Genomic DNA, 13,002 nt, shown 5'->3' on the forward strand with positions numbered 1-13,002 from the left:
TGCGTGCCTGAGTGTTTTCGGAGGAGAGTCAGTGGTGGGATGAGTCATGCACGAAGCCATGGATTAACACTAAGGCCATTTATCACTGATGTGTAATTGATGTTTAAGGCCGATTGCCAAAAAGAAAAACTGTAGAATAAAACCAATTTTAGAGCTATAAAAGATGAAGAGGCATGGAATTAGAGGCCAGACAGAAACACGTGATAGCATGCCAGAGATATGTCTTCATTCTCCTCACCCCACCTGGAGCTCAGGCAGAAAGGGCTAAGTCGTGCCAGAGAATTTAGCCACACATGGCACTTTTACAAGGCAGTTGCCATATTACAGGGTTGGGTTTCCCAAAGCACAGAGGGCATTTGGTAAGACCCTCCTGGTCTTCATGCTGGAGATAAAGGTCACAGCCTCACTTTGGCCCACCTGTGCTGACCTCGCATTCAGAGAGCTGAACCAGAGTATCAGTCGAGTCTCGTGGGCTTCCCAAATAACTTTCATTTGGAACCAGAACAACCTTTAGGGATAAATGTAAGGACAGTGATATTCTCATAAATAATCTTTGTAAAAAGAGAAGACTGTAAACTTACACAAAGCCTCCCCAGGCATTTTTAAAGATTATTACCCCAAAAAAAGGACTTTGTTTATATATATATATATTTGATACAACCTTGTGAAAATGTTCCAGTCAACATAGCCAGGGTTTTACTTGTTTCCATCATGGTCCCTTACTAGCTCAATGGTTTTCTGCCAAAGAAAGTTAATGCTACTGAAAACACAAGGGGAAAATGTGGCCAAGTCAACTACAAGCATATCTACTTGGGAAATTCAGACAAAAAGTATTTTGCAGGGAGGTGTGCTTTTAGTCTGGTGATATTAATTATTCAGAAGATTTGAGGCAGGTGTAAAGCCAACATCCCTTTCAAGTTCGTTCTGATTGCTTGTCCTTATGGCAAAAATGACCTGCTCTCTTAGAGCAATGGCAACAGTGTTGAATTTTATCCGTGGCTTCCTCATGAAACCAAATCGTGCCCCTCTAACTGGATTTCTCCCGCTAGATGGCAGAGACTAGAATGGAAAATTTTTCCAACGATAAAGTCTTGCTGTCTTACCTAAAGTGTGACTCTGTCTTGTGAATTCTTACAGCAAATCCCCCCTTAATTATATTTCATTCCCCATCAACCTGGTGGTGTCTGGCATCTGCATGGGGGACATCTGGTACGAGGGGTGACAGGGTGCTTTGGGACTTGGTGATGGGAGTCTTTCCCTTGCTGGTCCCCCTTCTCACCATCCTTGGGGTGGCTTTGTGCTCTGGGTAGGGTAGGGGCCATCGTAAAGAGGACAGTAACTTAGAGGTTGTTTTCTTAGTTTATGTACAGGGAGCTTGTTTCTCATTTCAGGGTTTTTGTTCATTAGTTCCCTCCATATGGTGAGCTGAAGAGCTCATCTGAGGTGGAAGGGTTAGCAGAGCCCGGCACACCAGTGACTCCCCGGCCCCATTATTCAGGGGTCACCTGAGCAGGAGCCTCTCCTGAGTTGCGCGTCTCCCCTGAGCTCTTTACTGCTCATCTGCCCCTGCCCCTGAGGGTACGTGAGAAAGGAGAGGAAGCAGGTGCAGCAGGTGCCTTTTCAGTGTTGCTGCTTGTGCTGAAGTTAAGCTTCAAAATAGGCGTGGTGAGCAGGCACTGACTGCAAATGCCCCTTGCTGTGGAATGTGGAAAATTACCTTATTTGGGTGCGTCTGCTTCTGCATCCTGGTGATGCTAACGCCAAGGTTTGTTAGTTCCCACATAGGAAGAGTTCGTGTAACAGCAGCAGCTTTCAGAGACTAATTCAACCCCCACAAGCAGATCCTGTTCCCAGGTCAGTTTTGTGGTTGAAATGGAGATTCCTCCGACAGAGGTTTTAATCGCCACTGACCCCGAGCAATTTTGTCTCCGTTTTTGACACTTTACTATCTCGTACACCTGGAATCCAATAATTCTTCAAACTCTTCCAGAAGGAGTGAATTTCTCTAAAAGAAATTTGTGGTGTGTAATCCTGTGCTATGATCCTCAAAGATGCTTTTTTTTTTTTTTGTGGTCACATTTTCCAAGTAAAGAAGCATTCTTAGAGCAAAAACTATTTTTAATCAAAAAAAAAAAAAACAATAACAAAAACAAAAACCTCACCTCGCCCTATAAGGACCAGACAGAGGAGGGGCTGTGTGGGCTGCCCTGGGCAAGTCAGTGCCGCTGTTCCCGAGTCGAGCGTTCGGAGGGGATCCACCTGGAGGACCACAGCCCAGCTGCTTCAAGGAGTCGTCCTGCCTGGGAACACGAGCAGATCAGGGTACAAGAAGTAGACAATTCAAACTGGAGTACGTTTTCATCTGTGATGTCTCCCTAAGCATCAAGTAGAACATTTCTTTGTAAGCATCTGAGGCTGATCTATAGTAACAGTGCCAGAGCATTTGCTGTCAAGACTAAAGGACCCTGCAGGATGGCTGGTTGAACACAGGTGCTGATCTCCTTGGCTTCCCAAGATCACCCTAAAATGAATGAACAGGAACTTACTTAAAGGCGTAGGGAGAACGAGGACATCTCGGGTGAACGTTCGGACCTGGCTGAATCAGAACAAACAGACTTGGTTTTGTGCAGTAAACAAACAATACACAATGCCTGCCTCCATCCCCCCAAATCAAGGGTTTGACACCAGAGTGTGTTCTTCGCTCACGCTGCATGTCCGACATGGGTTGGCAGGAGAGTCCGCCTGCAGTAGCCGCTCACAGAACTAGACTGACGGGATTTTATTGTTTACGTCACCTCGGCAGGAAGAAGGGAACACGGCAAATCAGGTCCTCTTACATATGCATCACTTTCACTCACACTTTCAGGGTCAGAGTGAGTCACATGGTTGCACAGTTTTAAGAGCAGGGAATCGCATGGCTACCGTGATTCCAGAGAGAGACCTGGAAATGTCTGGTGGCCAGCAGCACGACACAGCACCTATAGCAAACTTCCTTGCACTCTGGTGTCTTGGTTGCCAGCACATAAAAACTGTCCCTGCCCCTTAACTGAAAGCCAGTCCTGACCATCAGGAAACCACAGTCCCCTTCATCTGTGGGGGAATACTCTCCATGACCCCCAGTGGATGCCTGAAGCCGCAGACAGTACCAAATGCTATGTCTACTATATTTTTCTACATATGCATACCTGTGATAAAGTTTAATTTATCAATTAAGCACAGTAAGAGATTAACAACAATAACTAATAATAGAACAATTATAACAATATACTATAATAAAAGTTATATGAATTATGGGTGAATGTCTCTCAGAATATCTTACCTTATGCATTTAATGTCTTTATCACACACTGTGGCCATACATTTTGCAGTTTGAGGTTCAACAGTAAAACTAATATGAATTTATTTTTCCTTCACACTTTCATGGATAGAAGGTTCTTTCTTACCATAGATCTTAGCAGCCTCAGCATATGATTTTTTTCTTTGCTGAAGTCAAGAACTTTTACCACTCCCCTTAAAGAAGTAACTTACAGCTTCTCTTTGGCACCCCCAAATTGCCAGCATCACTACTTTAGTGCTTTGGGGGCATTAAGTAAAATAAGGGTCACTTGAACAGAAGCCCTCTGATACCACAACCATTGGTCTGACAACCGAGATGGCTGCTAAGTGACTAATGGATGGGATACACCGGACAAAGGGGTGATTCACATCCTGGGCCGGATAGAGTGGGGTGGCGCAGGATTTCATCATGCTACGCAGAACAGCACGCGATTTAAAACGTATGAATCGCTTACTTCTGGAATTTTCCATTTAATATTTTCAGACTGTGGTTGACCACAGATAACTCAAACTATGGAGGGTATGGAGGGGCTACTGCATACAGAGACACCCCATCTATGGCATCGTTCTCAAAAGAGTCTGCACACAAATGAGACAGACCAAGATAACCCGAAAAGATGACCCATGGGGAAAAGCAAGATAACTCAAATAATAGAAGTTTAAAATCTCTAGTAACTATTCTTAGAAAGATTTGAGAAGTGATTTTTATCCATAAAACAAGTGCAGAATGCCATGAGAAGAAGCAGTAAGAAAACAAAAAGGAGCTCTCAAATAGTAAAACTATGACTGTCAAAAACCTGCGATAACGGAGGTGGGTATAGCTCAGTGGTAGAGCGTGTGCTTAGCATGCGTGAGGTCCAGGGTTCAATCCCCAGTACCTCCATCAAAATAAATAAATAAACCTAATTGCCCCCCCAAACAAAAACAAAAAAGAAATCGAAAATAAATAAATAAAATATTTTTTAAACCCTGTGATGAAAGTCACCATAAACAAAAAAATGACAAATGACAGAAAAAAAATGTGCAAGTCTAGTACATAAAGGGCTTGAGTCCAAAATATATTAGATGTTATAGTTACTAAAATATATTTTAAGACTGCTGTTTATCAAATAAAAGCAAAAGCCAGTGGGAAAAAGGGCAACACTCAGGAACCAGGCAGTTAACTGCAGAAGAGAGGCAATGACCAGTAAGTGTGTACTAGGACACAGAACAACATTGATAATGAGAGAAATGCAAGTTAAGTCTATGTCACAACACTGTTTCACCTCTTGGATTAGCACATATTAAGAGGATTGATAATATCAAGTGCTTAGACGTCTGCAGATAAACATGTATTCTCATGTAGTGTTGGTTTGACTTCTGTATTAGTCAAGCCATTATGGAGGGTAATTTAGGTGTACATTTAGAATTTAAACTGCATGTATGTTTGAACCAGTAACGCTCACAGTTGGCCCGGGAATTCACTGTACCTACGCTCAAGAAGACACATACAGAACTGTCCACTGCACAACTATCTTCTAGCACCTTTGTAGAGATACAGTTTACCCACCATAAAATTCATTCACTTAATAAAGTGTGCAATTCGGGGTGTTTAAATACATGCACAGAGTTCTGCAGCCGTGACCATGGTCATCCCAGAAAGAAACCACACACCCAAACTGAAATAACTGCAGGAATTATCTTAGCAAAAGATAAACGTTATAAACAAACACAGTGTAGGGAATGATATAGTAAAAGTTGAAGTGGGATGTAGGAAAGTGAAGGGCAGTGTAGTTACTCTGATTTCCTCATCTTTTAATATCCAGAGATTAAAATATTTCACTTATGGCTGGTGAGTCACATAATAGAGGTGTGAATGTAATTAAAGGTTGATGGGAAAACATCAGAATAAAGAAGAAATAATGATTCGCTAAAATGTAGTGATGAAAGAAGGATGAAGCTAAGATACTGACCCACACACCATATTAGCCGTGATGGGTGTGATGACAGGTAAGCTGCTCTGAGGTCTTTGTTTTGTTTGGGAGAAAAACAATATGATCTCAATAGATGCAAAAAAGCACCTGATGAGCTTCAGTACCTCTTCATAACAAAAGCTCGTAACAAACTGTGGTGAAAGGAAACTTACCTAGTAAATGATACCCGTCGCATCCTCACAGCCGACATCATTTTCAGTGGGGACGTTTTGGAGGATTCCTGTGAGCATAATGAATGTGACAAGGATGCCACTCCCATGTGGCACACAACATGGTTTTGTAAGTTTCCACCAGAATGATGGAAAGAGAAGAAATTCAAGGCATAAAGGTCAGAAAGGAAGAAACAAAACTGACAGGTGGACACATTTCAGTTACCTATGTAGAAACCCAGCCGAAATAGGCGACTTACTATAAATGACAAGAGTGTTAGAAAGATGGCCAACTGTAGGCTGTATCTTACAAGATCAGTATACTTTCTATTGTATCCTTTAATAGCTTTTGAATTTTTGCACCTTGGGCACATGTGGCTCAGCAAAACTTTATTTTAAAGTTGTCCTGGATCTTTTAAAACCACGTATGATATCCTCTTTGCCTGAAATGGTGTGAGTGTGTTTACATGCATTAAGAGAGGCTGAAAAGGCTGGTCACCCAAATAATACTTTCTTAAGGGTAATTTTCTCGGTGCAGTGTTGTATAGGTTGGTTATAGTTTTTCCCCTTTTGTGGTTTGAATTATCGTCTACTGTATTTATATTGAAAGTAAAGCCATTTTTACTGTGAGAAAAGGAGGAAATAAATAAATCTCTCATTTTTAAAGCTCCCCTGCTGATTCTGATGAGCGCATTTGGGAACCACAGAGGCAACATTCATAATCTAATTTGGGACCATCATCTAAATTGCCGAAGCAAACGCGTATCACCCTTGTCTAAAACCCAAATGGAAATCAAAACAAAATGATTACCAGCCTGCGTTTCAGAATCTCACCATAACGCTGGGCCCATTAATTGACACAGTTGCCCAGTTAACCAGCCATCGGCCTGCCACTGACCCCCTCCCTGGCAGCCTCAGTCATTTCCTCCCAAATCTCCACTGACCACCTGCTGTTCTGGGCACGTGTTGGGTCAGAGCATGGGCAGAAGGCCCTGGCCTCTGGAGGACCCCAGTATACTTGGAAATACTCAAGGAAATGGACACAAGTACATACTGTGATCATTGCAGAAATGCCCCCAGGGCAGTGAAAACGGGAAATGATACACAGCATTGAGGCATTGGCTCTGTCACAGGGCAGGTAGCCCAGCTTCTGCTGGCCTCCCCTGGAATCAGGGAAAGTACAAAATACAACAGAGAGCCAAGGAGTCCAGTAGATGAAGCCTCCAGGGGCGTCCCACACCCATGCTCCAGGGAAGTGCTGTTTACTCCGAATTCCAGGCTGTCTTCATTTGCCAGAGCGGTTGTAACCAAGTACACAAACCAGGTGGCAGGCACCACAGTGCTGGAGGCCAGCAGTCTGAGATCACGCTGTGGGCAGGGCTGGTTCTTTGTGAAGGTGAGGAAGAGCCTGCCCCATGCTTCTCTCCTCGCTTCTGGTGGTGGTGTGCTGGCAATCTGGCTTGTAGATGCACCGTGCGGATCTCCGCTTAATGTTTCCGTGGCATTCTCCCCGGGTACATGTCTGTGTCCAAAGAACCCCTTTTTATAAGAGCACCAGTCATGTTGGATTAAGGACCCACCCTACTCCAGTATGACCTCATCTGAACTAATTACATCGGCAACAGCCAATTTCCAGATAAAGTCACATTTTGAGATATTGGGGGTTAGGACTGCAGCATATAAATTTGGGGGTGGGAAGGACACAGTTCAACTCATCACACATGCAAATGGTGCTCTTTGGAATTAGGGCAGCCAGGAGATTCTGGCCATAGAAGAACACTCTTTGTTACTCGACCATCTTGATTTCTCACAGCTCTGCTAGCCCCGCGGCTCTGAAATCACCTTCGGGCAGGGAGGGGGGCTATGGGGGTTGGGGGGAAGCTGTGGGGCCTCTGGTGCAGGGTGAATGTGTGACTCACCTGTGTGTTATTCGTCACTGCAGGTTATATTGAAGCTGCTGTCATCCCAGCTGGAGCTCGAAGGATCCGTGTGGTGGAGGATAAACCCGCCCACAGTTTTCTGGGTAAAACAAAAATGATTTGACTCACGATCGATGTTCTGAAATTTGATTTGGACGATCAGACTGGTAATCTGGTTCAGCAAAATGCTGAAGAATGCTCTTGGGCCATTGGATTTACATTCCAGTTTTAGGTGTGATAACATAAGTAATCAGAGTGGACCAAACAGTGCTTTCATGTTTGGCTAAAGTGTAGCCACCCCCAAAGTGGATGAGAGGTGAGGGGAGAGGTCAGGAGGAACCACCAGCTTTGGACAGGAAGGAAGGAGACAGAAGAGGGAGCGAAAGAAGTTGTGAGGAATTGAGGGAGTGTAAGTCCCCCAAAGTAATCCCAGAAATGTTCAGCAGCCTCAGCCTGGGCAGCAGCGGAGCATCACCCCACCTGCAGGGAGCCCCTGTAGGTCGTCAGTGGCTCTGGTGATGACTATTTCTCTGGAAAAAGAATAATAGCTCTCAATCTAATGGAAACTCAAAAGAGCACTGATTTTCACTGAGTACTGTATACCCCAAATTCCCAGTGGCCAACTCCATTGACTTAAGACGTAAACACCTGTTTCTTCCTATGGAAGGGTTGAGTTCTAGTCCAGTGAAGGTCTTCATTGCCTTCGACAGACCGCACTTAAAGCCCAGGAAGAGTCATTTAGTTTAACCCCTTCTCAGCCACAGGAAACCCTCTGAATGCGTTCAGACTCAATCCCTGCCTTCTTCATCGGCCCCCACAAAGGTCACCAGGGTAGATCCAGTGCTGAGCTGACACGTAACTGTTCTTAATGCTGCCACAGGGCCAGCGTAAAGGGGGGTGCCCAGGGCCTGCCTCTGCTCAGTTCACTGGGGTGGGGCATGCTACAACCCATGTTTCCCCCTCCAGCCGTACCCCCACATTCCTGTCTTGGGTTAAATTTCATACTGGCAGTAGCTGACCTCCTACCCGGGCACCCCTCTCCTGAGCTTCCTCATGTTGTGATCCTGCATCTATGTTGCAAGGTGCTGTTTGAGTTTTTTGGGTTTTTTTAAATGTAAAACATGGTATTTCTCTGGCTGCCACCTTAAGAATTCAGTTATTTTGACTAAAATGAAGTTTACTCATGAAATGCTTTTATTTCAACTTTTATCACTGATGTTTTCTTTTTTTGTATATATGTATATATTTTTAATTGAACTATAGTCAGTTTTCAATGTTGTGTCAATTTCTGGTAGACAGCACAAAGCTTCAGTCATACATGAGCATACGTATATTTGTTTTCATATTCTTTTTCATCATAAGTTACTACAAGATATTGAATATAGTTCCCTGCACTTGTTGTTTATCTATTTTATATACATCAGTTAGTATCTGCAAATCTCTAACTCCCAATTTATCCCTTCCCACCCACCTCCCTACTAGTAACCACAAGTTTGTTCTCTATGTCTGAGAGTCTGTTTCTGTTTTGCAAATAAGTCCTTTTTTTTTTTTTTAAGATTTCACATATAAGTTATATCATATGGCATTTTTCTTTCTCTTTCTGGCTTATTTCACTTATAATGACATTCTCCAGGTCCATCCATGTTGCTGTAAATGGTATTATTTTATTCTTTTTTATGGCTGAGTAGTGTTCCATTATATAAATATACCACAGCTTCTTTATCCAGTCATCTGTTGATGGACATTTAGGTTGTTTCCATGTCTTGGCTATTGTAAATAGTGCTGCTGTGAACATTGGGGTGCATGTATCTCTTTGAATTAAGGTTTCCTCTGGATATATGCCCAGGAGTGGGATTACTGGGTCATATGATAAGTCTATTTTTTAGTCTTTTGAGAAATCTCCATACTGTTTTCCATAATGGCTACACCAAACTACATTCCCACCAGCAGTGTAGGAGGGTTCCCTTTTCTCCACACCCTCTCCAGCATTTATCATTTGTGGACTTCTGAATGATGGCCGTTCTGACTGGTGTAAGGTGATACCTCATTGTAGTTTTGATTTGATGATTAGCGACACTGAGCATTTTCTCATGTATCACTTGATGTTTTCAAACCCATGCCTTTGTCCAAAATCCTGCCTCTGTAGATACAAAAGTAAGTCTTTTTCTAAATGATCTCTACTTGAAAAACCCACAGTCTAATAAGATGGACGCCAAACAAACCTCTAACAGGAAAGTTGACAGTGAAGACTGCCATCCTGTCATTGAAGGGTTAGGAGCCACTTACAGATACTAAGATAATCCTCACACACCTGCCTCAGAGAGAGGCAGGAGTGGGCACAGAAGCTCTTGTTTCTAAGTGGCCACACCAGGCTCACAGGCAGGTGGCCCCCTGGGGGTCCCTATGTGTCCCAGGCAGCCCTGCCCCCTCCTCCCAGCTCTCCCACCTGCTGTCCATCCAGCAGCCTCCCTGAGGCTGTAACAGCCACTGCTGTGGCCACTGCTGGATTAGCACCTTGCCGTCCCTCAGGTTGACACCCTCATTCTCTTCATCAGCCCTGTGGCTTTGCCCACCTCCTGGCTTGGAAGCTGGCCTGGTCCAGCCTGGCACTCTTCTCTGCAGCTGTCCCAGCTGTCACTCTACAAATAGAACAGTGCTTCTAAATCCTTTCCAAAATGGGGCTTTGTGCTGCCCTTGGCAGCTTATTCAGAGGGACAGCCTTTTTACTAAATTCTCAAAGAGCCCGCCTCCTCTCTGCCCACCGAAGGGAATGGGGGCGACTTTACCAGTATGTGCTTCGGAAGCCCCATCACCCAGTGTCACCCCCAAAGTTACCCTTTCCAGTGGGTCCATTGGTTCTCCCTCCCTACCTGGAGAGGACATTTCTGCTCCCTGGAGGCACTGGGTCTCTGTGGGAGGCTGACATTGCCTCTGACCCTTCTTCAAAACTCATTATTCCAGTACCCCAGGTGCTGGCTCACTTCCAAAGTCGGCTCACTGGTTCTGCCATAAAGCACCAGCAGGCAGGCGCCCTGCAGGTAAGTTCTGAGACTTCCTAGCACCTTCCTTCCAGCCCCAGGTATCTGGGGAAGATAGAAACGTTCCCTTGACTTCAGCTTTTCTGTGTGAAAGAAGAATGACAGAGGGATGTCAGAATCCTTGAGATCACTCAACATCTAATTGCTGTAGGGAAAATGACTTTTCTCCAGAACCCATCTTAGGGCCAACAAGTGACAGGATGCCACCCAGGGGAGCTGGCTCTCGTGATGGTCCTTCTCAGCTCCGGAAGCCTGAGGACCACACGGCCAAATGATAGCACGGACATTGACATTAGTGACTCCCAGTCATTGAGTCCTGCTGTACTTTGAAACCTGACCCCTAGTCCCGCCTAGAAACTGTACTGCAGAGCATGGTCATGCCTGTTTCACGGAGGAGCAAACTGAGGCTGTAGGAGGTCAGTAGCTTGTCGGAGGTCCTCACTTCCTCTGGGCCTGCTGCAGGTCAGAGTCTCCCAGCATTCCTCTGAGGCATCAATCGTGGTCAGAGATCAATTGATGGGGACAGTTTTTCATCGGAGGACACATGTGAAACGTGTCCATTGGAAACCTACTTCGGTGTGTGGATTTCAGAGAAGCAGACCTCCATTCTGAGGAGATTGGTTCAATGTCTCAGGGCAAATGCTCAGCCCCCCGGAAGCGCTGGACCTCCCTGGGCGGTTGGGACTCTGCCACCTCATCTTATCCACAGATCAGAATCCCAGTGTTCCAGGGCCTGGTGTGTGCACGAGGGAAATCCAAAGGTGGTCCACGACTGTTACATTTCTAAAGTTAGTTCCAGTGAGCCTTGTTTCCACTCGGGGCTGGGTGCTTTGGAAGTCAACCCTGTGTAACTTTGAATTGCTCTCACATTTGCTGGGAGCAGTTCCTGAAGAATTTCACCCCACCTACCTTCAACCCACGCTGCCTGGCTTTCTGCTCAAAACCACCTGGAACAGGAAATGCCTCTGCAGTTTGCATCCAGAGCTGAGAATGGAGCTGGCAGAACTCCGAGTGGAAATAAAAGGAGCTGACTCCATGCCAGGACGAGAAGTAGGTTGAATGTGGGTCAAGTCGTCCAGTGGAATCTGCGCGGGAAAGAGACAGAAAGGAGCCTGGCTTCTTCACGTGCAAGAGGAGGGCGTGTGGGCAGGTCTGCCCTCCTGCCTCTGCCTCCAGCCAGCTCCAAGGAGGAGCTGGGCCCTCCCAGCAGGAACGCCCCCTCTTCGTTCCTAGGAAGGGCTTACAGGCTTCTCCCACAGTGTCCGGAAGCCCACTGACAACGTGTAGGTGTCCACAGAGAGACAGAAGGGCCCTGATGGAAACACGTTCGCCACATGGCCTCACGTTCTGGGTCGTCGAAGAGGTTTTGTTCTGCTGTGGTAGCAAGGGAGGGTGGGTACCCATCCTCACCCCAGACAGTTGCTCTAACTGCCGAGAGGCTTCTAATGGCTTCTTAGCAGAATGCACAAACACAAGCACTGTTCTATTTGAGACAGAGTTTCAAACATCCAACTTCTGGCCGAAGCAGGATCAGCAAGCGAAAACCTCCTCCCCAAATCAGAACTTCAGACATCACAGGTAGAAGAATCAAGTCGCTCAGAAATTCCCTTTGTTCTTAACTCTAGTATTTCTCCATCAAAGCAGAGCATTTGTCATCATCTTAATAACTGCTGCTGAGTTTCGAGGCCCCCAAATCCTGATTTTAAGTACAAGCAAGTCTCAAAATGCTTACAGATGAAGAAAGCTTGCATATACCCTTGATGCCCAAGGAGTGAGAGGAACGGGAGCTTAGAGGACGCAAAATGTACTTACTCTGGGGGAGCCTTCCGTAAGAAAAAGATTACCTTATATACAGGGCCTTGGAAAGGACTCAAGCACGCGAGGGGCCCCGGAGCAATGGCCTCCCTGCTTCTCGCAAACCCTGCTTTGTGAAGCTCGCTCTGGGGTGGGGGATCCTGCAGACGAGCCGGGAGTGATCTGCTCTCTCGCTGCCTGGAGCTGACACGGCCCCACAGGTGGTTTTCTCATCACACTCCACACTGAACCTGTGTATTCACCATCAGTAGTGACCTTGATGTTCCAACAGACCCTCTGAGGCTGCAGTCTTGCCCTTTGGAAGGACTGTCAGGTGCTAAATTCTGATTTTCGCAGGAAGTCCCGATTTCTCAGCATGGACCACAGTGCCCTGCAAAGGTTGTATCTTGCTCACCAAATTTCTCACACCAGAGTCAGTAGTTTTGAAGTGATTCCCATGCTTCTTGGAACTGCTGATCTCATTGTAATTCTGCCTCTGAGTTTTCCTCCCACTGCAAAATACGTGAGATTGTCACCGCGATCAGACTGTTCTGACGAGGGGGTGCTGGCTTTCAGACTGGGTGCCGATGGCAGTTGTAAAGCTGTATTTACAGTGCCTGGAAGCTGGCAGCCGCCATGGAGGTGGCCACAGCAGAGCCTGGCACACAAAGTTTATTCTTTCTGGGGCCATCAGAGCCCCCCACACCCAGACCCTGAACTCGTGACCGTGTGAGATTTCACCAGTTCAGCTCCAGACTGGGACCTCCAAAGCAAAGACAGGTGCCTTCAGAAG

The 13,002-nt window shown here is 45.8% G+C and overlaps 1 protein-coding gene across 1 annotated transcript in view; it reads left to right on the plus strand.

The window, feature by feature from the left end:
- The window catches only part of ADAMTS17 (ADAM metallopeptidase with thrombospondin type 1 motif 17), a 302,517-nt gene that overhangs the window by 227,150 nt on the left and 62,365 nt on the right, over positions 1–13,002 (plus strand). The window contains exon 16 of the mRNA XM_064480528.1: positions 7,401–7,481. Within this exon, the coding sequence (XP_064336598.1) occupies positions 7,401–7,481 (81 nt within the window). The remainder of the gene's footprint in view (positions 1–7,400; positions 7,482–13,002) is intronic.

This window comes from Camelus dromedarius, chromosome 29, assembly GCF_036321535.1.
Source record: "Camelus dromedarius isolate mCamDro1 chromosome 29, mCamDro1.pat, whole genome shotgun sequence".
In the NCBI taxonomy this organism is placed as follows: Eukaryota; Metazoa; Chordata; class Mammalia; order Artiodactyla; family Camelidae; genus Camelus; species Camelus dromedarius.